Source organism: Cyclospora cayetanensis, unplaced genomic scaffold (genome assembly GCF_002999335.1).
Source record: "Cyclospora cayetanensis isolate NF1_C8 unplaced genomic scaffold, CcayRef3 CcayRef3_contig_104, whole genome shotgun sequence".
Taxonomy (NCBI): domain Eukaryota; phylum Apicomplexa; class Conoidasida; order Eucoccidiorida; family Eimeriidae; genus Cyclospora; species Cyclospora cayetanensis.
Genome location: NW_020312042.1, coordinates 44,536 through 52,146, shown reverse-complemented (window position 1 = coordinate 52,146; position 7,611 = coordinate 44,536). Strand labels below are relative to the sequence as shown.

Here is a 7,611-nt window from a genome sequence, read left to right as displayed (position 1 = left end):
TTCAATTGTCGTCGGTACAAATACGAGGAAGAGATAGCGGGGGGGCGGAAGGAATAGGGAGGGAGGCGGAGGGAGAGGGGGTGGCAGGCGCGTCTCAGCAGAAAAGAGGACAGGGATGAAAAATCAGATACCAGAGAGGAAATCAACAGGCGAAGATGAACCGCAAAAGGAGAGGGTGGGCACGTAGCGTGAAGGGTTGCTGCACAGGTCCCCTAGACCGAGAGAGAATTCAAGGGCCAGCAGAAGCGACGGAGATAAATCAACGAACAGAAGAGGTGAAAAAAGCTCTTCTTTAGTCGCAAGTACAAAACAGTGAGGGATGATTGGGACGCGTCAGACAATACACAGCCCCAGACGGTGCTGCAGCCGTTCGGCAGACCGTTAAACCCTTTGCCCTCCTTGCACACAGGAAATGTTGCGCTGTCACGCCGTACCTAAATTTGCAAAACAATTCTGAAACCATCGAAGGAAGGCTCATGCGGTTTAATAAAGGGAGGCGCTGCAGCACTCCCAACTGAAGACTTGGAACAGCTGACCGCGGACTACACGAAATAACACAGAAAAGCGACTGTTTTCAGGAACTTAGCGGTTCATGAGTCGTTCAAAACTCAAGTGTCGCTTTCTGTCATCGAACATGCCAGTGTAGCAGGTCTACACAGATCCAAGGTTCTCAAGGCAGCAACCTATGGGACATCGTGAAAGGAAAAACTCCCGACTACTTCTCAAGCATTTAGTTCTAGAGCAGTCGCCCTTGTACCAACTTAATAACTATAATGTGCCCCTTCGATGCCCCGAAGTTAGCTTCCAAAAGCTTTGCGTTCTCAAGAGTTCACCAGTTTGCAAGTTTCTATGCAAACACTTCTGTCACGCCCGTGGCAGGGGAACGGCTCAGCAGTAAGTTCTGCCTGTGGCTCCTGCAGGGCTCTCCCGAGGGAGCAGTTACAACTGAGGGGTAGGCAAAGGGGGTCTTCGCTAAAGGACGCATACACCATTCGAAAGGGACCAGAAAAGGGGAAGGAAATAGTACAGACAGTCCCCCACATTGGAATGGGATACAGGGAGGCGAAATTCTCTGCTTCTTTCATCCTCCTTTTACTTCGCGCCAAAGTCGTCCGGACCCAAGTGGAGGGAGACCGCCTCAGAGAGAACCGGCAAAGCAGCCGCTCTGCACCAGCGAAGAGACAAACCATCAGTCACAAGAGCTCGATACCGAGATTCCTTCTCTATTTAAAAGGACAGTCATCTTTTGAAGCTTCCCTGTCGCGAGAAGCTTTGAGGAGGGAGGCGGTTCATGAGGCTCATAGAGTGTGCTTCTCCCACTGTAAAGCAGTCATTAAGAGAGCCCCTTTGACCTCCCTGAGAAGTCCTATGTAGTGCAAAGCTCTTGTTTACCTGCCCCTAGTGGCACTGAGGGCTGCGGGGGCAATGAGGCTGAGGAGAGAAGCCCCTGCGGCGAAAGCCAGAGACTCCTGTAAGGTTGTTCGGCCAGCAATGAAGAATGAGAGGACTTTGTAGTGGATATTCGCCAGCGTGAAGGAACACATGGAGAGCAGAGATGCCTGAAGGGAAAGCACGCCACGCTGCCACAACCACCAACCGTGAGTAGCGCCACCGATGGGTTAAGAGTGGCAGCCCATGAAAGCAGGAACAGCAGCACATTGAATCGACTAGTGCTACACTACAGGAACGGTATTGGGCAACAGCCCACTGCAATCAGCAGCAGTGACGGCAGCGCACCGTCATAAGGTGGTGCTTTAAAAAGGGGGGAGCAGGTATGAGCTTTTTCCGGAGGAACAGGAAAGACACTCCCATGGATAAGATGTTGCAACTCCAAGCCAACCGTCCCGCCAAGCGCCCAAGGGACGGCACGGGTGCGAAAGCCTACAGCACAGAAAAGAGCAAGAGGGAGATGTAAATATGTTAGTTAGCATGAAAAAGGCCACGGAATGGGGCTTTCGCGATAAACAGCCCGGTGAGCACGAACTGTATTTAAGCAGCAAAAGAAATGCCTGAGGCTCTATCGTCGTGCAGGATGCAGAGGGAGGCGGTAGTGGGCTTAGCTCAAAAGAGGGCCGTTGACGCCGGCCCGTGCCACGCACTAACAGAAAGGCAGAAACTGCAACAACGATGAGCAGTAGATAGTTGCTACGCATCGGGGGGCTGAAAGAATACCTGCAGCGTATCGATGATGGGAAACAGGTAGCAGCCTGTTGCAACCGCTCTAAGGGCAGCAGATGGCGCCTTCTGCTTTGTCTCTTTCGTGCTTTCCGCTTCAACCAAATACGGGACTGCACGTGCATGCAGTCTTGAAACAGCGCCCTCAGAGCATCTAGGAGCCCCCGTGAAACCTTCCTGCTTGTGCTGCCCGCTGACTGCGACGAAGGGCACGCGCGGCTTCCTTCTTGCTGGTGTATCCACTACATGCAGGCTTGAAGGGGAGGCAAGAGCCTCAACGGGGAAGACAGGAGACGCTAAGCCGGCGAAAGCAAGAGACGCTCTTGGCCCCCGAGAATTCGTCCAGCCTTCCCATGCAGTACGCGAGCCGAGGCTTCCCGAGAACACGCAGCTCGCCGAAGCTGACTCGCCGATGAAAAGCAACCAGATGAGAGACACTGAGACGCATAACCGCCCCATCTCCTCTTCATGAGGACGCTGGCGCTACTTCGCACGCCTCGAGCACGTCAAGACGAAGCAGGGTCTTTCCTCGTTTCTAACAACAAGAAGGGGGCTTGGAGGTGCCCGCCTTGTGAAGGCGGTGTTGGGAATACAGAGCTTGCGTAGAGCTCCTGCCGCACCTTGAGTCAAGAGTAAAGAGATAAGGATAAAGGTGTTAGGCCAAGGGTCTTATTGGATAAGGTGCGGGCTGCAGAGAGAGAAAACAAACAGTGAAGTCTTTCGGCATGAAAACCGAATGGGCGCACCCGCCAGCCCCTCCAGCAGGACAAGAGCAGGCGCTAGGGGAGAATACAGCAGAAAATCTGCCAAATCAAAGGCTTTTACATCACTATTGGTCTTCGTTGAATTATTGTATTAACCTTTTGTGGGTCGGGGGTGGGAAAGCACGTCACCACGAAAGTGGCGCGGACGACAAGGACCCCGGATCCGGACTGCCGTGACTTCAGTTGTGTACAGCTTTCACACCGGCAGCTAAATAAAGGAACTCCCCTCAATATGATGCAAAATAAAACCTGCCGTGTAACACTGCCAATGGCTTCCCTTCTCCTTTTGGGGGAAGACAAGGTGTTTCGAACCACCTACTCGTTGAGTACTCACGTTGGTACTTGTGTCCAAAAAGTGTGGGCTAAAGCCAAAAGGCCTCGAAATTCTGGCAGCAATCATTCGAACTTGTGCTTATCGAGGCAAACTATACGCAATCGTCAAGCCCAAAGCTATTTAACCTTCTGTTTCAGGTCGATACACGCTCCAAGGGGACTTCTAGTCTCTACTGTAGCGATCACCCTCCCTTCTGGGTTGCTTGGGGCTTCGCTATTGCCTTAATGAAAGGCATTTAACAAATTTATTCGGCAAAACAGCCACAAGTGCTGCCTAGGTTACGTCTGAGACTATTTTCCTACGGATTTCGTAATCATGGTTCGTTGGGCGCAAGTACATGTAATATGAGTTCACGGAGCAGGGGGTTCCACCCTAGCTCGTCAGTTTCTGTTTAGCTATTTACAGGAACACCACGCGTGGATCCCTGTCCCACAAACGCTGTTTGTATTCCACATCGCATCCGGTACCCCATTAAATGTCGCTGCACCCAGGCAACTGTACTTCAACATTCGTCGCCTTGTTTCACCCCTGGTCAAGACGAACCAGCTGCAACCATCCCTAAGAAATGCTGTTGCTTCCGCTGTTACCGCCGCTGAAAGGTAATGCTGCCGTAACTGCTTACAGTGCCTTTACGAATGCTGTTGCTCCCCGCTAGAAGCTGCTTCCTCCTTGAGGTTCTTCACAAGGGCAGCGAGGGCCGGCGAATGCAGACAGGAGTGCCCCTTGTAAAAGTTGGGCGTAGGAGATGCAAATGCTCTTTGCAGGAAGAGTAACTCGGAGAAATAGTGCGCCTCCACCACACGACCACTGAACTTCCTTCCGTTTAGCGCCTGAAGACCGAGAGGCAAAGGGTAGAAACGATCTTCACAAAGAGGAACCAGATGGATACAGGAAGATGCGACAGTATTCCTGTTTAATGCGCTACCAGAAGAACCAGCTGCGAACGATATAAATATATATAAGCATTTCTTAATTTCGCAAGCGAGGCAGCACAAAGAGAGTATTTACAGAGTGCGCTTCCTGGGGCCTCAACTTTGAGAAAGGCTATCGTAACAGCATTTCTAATTTTCGCGCAAGGCAGGGAGCGATGTGCCACGTTCTGTGCTTGAGGCATCACGAGCATCCACAAGGTATAGCCGCAGAATCGCGCATATTTTTTCGAAGGTCGCATTTCCGGATCCTGTCATTCTCGCATGCAGTTCAGAATTCAATAGTTACCCTAACAAATGGAGCAACACAGCCTCACCTTTCGCGCATTCGCCGAAGCCTCGCAGTCTATGAAAGCGACGTAAGCATATCCAACCATCGGAGGCATGACCTTTGTCTTGCCTTGCACGGCGTCCAGCACCATTTCCTCGGTAACCATCTCGTCTCCGTCACCCTCTTTACTGTCTTTTGCCTCCGTTTTGACCCCAGTTTGTTCTGCCTTTGCGGAGGCCGACTCACTCCCAGAAGCAGCTGGCCCCCTGCCCTGCTCCTCTCTCTTCACTCCCATAGCTACAGCAGAGCCCGCAGCATCGCCGGCGTCCACTCCGTCCTCCGTTTTCTGAGCGGCATCGTCAAGATAGTGGATATGCCGAGGATCCAGGCAAGGGTCTTGGCACATACGAGGCACCTGCACCTCAACTACTCGGCCTCCGCACTCTTCGCATTCAATGCGAATGTCCTCCACGATGTCTGCATACTCGTCATCATCCTGCAGCTGCAGCAGTCAAAAATGCAGCCAAAAAACACAGCCGTAAACAGGCATACACCATCGGCCAGCGCAGAGAAAGAAGCACCACTTAGCGAGAGAGAGAGAGAGAAAGAAAGAGCAACAGCAGCTGCGACGCCACCAGCATACACGAATACCCAAAGCGCGGCTTAAAAAGGAACTAAAGTGAGCGCGATGGTGCATATGCAAGTAAAGACGGAAAATCCCTCCCGTGAAACCACGTTTTCGTCCAGTCTCGTCCTGCGTGCCTTCCATTGAACGCAAAGAGAGGTGTGGGAAAACGCTCGAATGCATGTGGCTAGAGTGGCAGACACTCATGAAGCGCTGTTGTAGTCCTTACATCTTGGGGGGTGACGATGTTGTGGAGGACCAGAACGCGAGTGCAGACTTGGGGCCTCAGCAGTGGTGGCGCAGCGCTGGATCCAGCGAGAGAGATCTTTTCTTTTAAGAAGGAGGAAACAGCCCCCTCGTTAATGGCTTGCTCGGCAGTGACAACTCTGTAGGGAGAATTCGTGTGAAGGATTTCCATAGCCTGCTGCTGCGAGTCCGTGTCCTGGTACTCGATCACACACACCACCTGCGTAGGAGTAACACCGCAGAGGACAGAAGACAGAAGGAAGGAACCTGGGAAGAAAGGCAGACTTGGAGGAAAACTCATTGAGAGGCCGGCGCATATAGCAGCGAAGAGACCCACACGAAACGCGTTATATAGAGCCAAGGCGAAACGAAAGACGCCTCGTTGCATGACCAACGAGCTCCCCCCCTCCGCCACCCCTACTCTGCCACGCCAATCATCATACGGAAGACGGGCCTTAAGGTTGCATTCATCTAGGCACACGCTACGAAGGCAGGAGTGGGAGAGGCACTGCAAGTACCTGGGAATCATCAGTGTCTTTCTTGAGCACGTGGAACGTCTTAAGAGGCCCAAAAGTCTCCACCAGCTGGCGGATCTGCACACCACGAGCACAGGGCATGCATGCACAGAGGCACACAGACTAGAGGCCCCACGCACGCCACTGGCTAGAGATGGCACACCAACACAAAATCTAGGCAGCTCTGAAGCGCCCCCAAAGCCAGCCACACTCCTGCAGAGCCGCAACAGGAGAAGGCGTTTTGGCTAACCTTCTCTTCTGGCATACTCGCGGGGAGGCCCAAGACGCAGAGCCTGTCGGGTTGAGAAGGCCCTACAAGGAACGCAAAAGCACAATGATAAGCCCAGCATTGGAACCGCAAGCTTCTGGCACCCCCCCCCACTGCACAGTAACCGCGCTGCTGGCGGATGCCGACTCAACAGCTGATGCTGTGCATCCACCGCAGCGAGCGAGTGAGCCCGCCCTTGTCTTCCCTCCTCCTCGAAAGCAGTCTCTTTTACGGCTGCGCCGTAGCAATCCCTCATGATTACGGCTTGCCTGGAAGACTGCCAAGCGCTTACCCTCAACCCCATTTTGACCTTGAGCAGCTCTGGCTGCAGCCTGTGCTGCCTCGAGCGCCGCCTTGGCGTTGACTGCAACGGACGCAACTTCTCCAAGGGGCATTTGCGTTGGCTGTGTGAGCTGAGTGACGACTGCAGACGCGAGGGCTGCCGCTGGGTGTAGCAAGGGAATCGTCGGGGCAGGCACGATGTGCTGCAGCTCCATAGGATACGTCTTAGGCCTTCCAATCCGCAGATTGAACCCTAGACAGCTCAGCCCGTTCAGCTGCATGGCGTTCGATGCCTCCTCCATCGTCCGAAACTCCACAAACGCATAGTGCCCATCACTACTGCGCCAGGCTTTGACTGCGGGAGGCCCTGGCAGAACGCCTCCTCCAACGGCTGCCATGGCTGCATTTAAAAACTCGAGGAGCTGCGGAACCTCGACGTTCGGGGGAAGGTTGCCAATGTACAGCTCCCTTGCTGCTTTGGTCGTTGCTGGATCGAGCTGCACGAGGCCTGCCGCTCCGGGGATAGCCGCGCTGCCAGCCGCAGCAACAGCTCCAGTCGCAGCTCCCGCAGCTCCTGCAAGGGCTGTAGTGCCCGCCGTCAATACACCGCTGAGAGCTGCAGCAGCACCAGGCACTGCTGCAAATGCAGCCGCTGTGGATACCCCGTCCTCCTCCGTCCCGTCAAGACGCGGCGGAGAGTCAAACCGATAGGGCTTGCGATTGTCAGAACGCCAAGTGCTCCGCCTGTAGAAAGAACCGCCTTCTCTGCTGCGCGAACGTCGGGAAAACGGCCCGTCTCTTCCTCCCCTTCCTCGATCGTGATGCCTCCCCAAATCTCTCTGCCGATCGCTTCTATCTCTGTCTCGGTCCAGTCTGTCCCTTGCCCTCTCTGGCTCTCTCTCTCTCTCTCGCTCTCGCTCTCGTTCCCTCTCTCTCTCGCGCTCACGTTCCCGCTCGCGTTCTCTGTCCCTCTCCCGCTGCTTCTCTCTCTCCCGGAGCCTGTCCCTCTCCCCCCTTTCCTTCTCCCTTTCTCTTTCCTTCTCTCGGTGGCGCTCTCTCTCCTTCTCTCGCTCTCTGTGCCTATCCCGATCTCGATCGCCCCGTCCTCTGTCTCTATCCACCAGTCGCTCTCGCTCCTTCTCCCTCTCTCCCCGTTCCTTGTGGCCCTCCCGCTCCCTGCCCCGCCGTTCGTCTCGGGGCAT

The 7,611-nt window shown here is 54.2% G+C and overlaps 1 protein-coding gene across 1 annotated transcript; it reads right to left on the bottom strand.

Moving 5' to 3' along the window:
- Nucleotides 1-3,902: 3,902 nt before the first annotated feature.
- Nucleotides 3,903-7,611, bottom strand: LOC34619785 (splicing factor U2af large subunit B). Its single transcript, XM_026338457.1, has 7 exons — nucleotides 7,260-7,611; nucleotides 6,420-7,169; nucleotides 6,110-6,171; nucleotides 5,863-5,937; nucleotides 5,328-5,564; nucleotides 4,520-4,975; nucleotides 3,903-4,103 (listed from the first exon to the last, which is right to left on the bottom strand). The coding sequence occupies exons 1-7, from the start codon at nucleotides 7,609-7,611 to the stop codon at nucleotides 3,903-3,905; spliced, it is 2,133 nt and encodes a 710-aa protein (XP_026194242.1).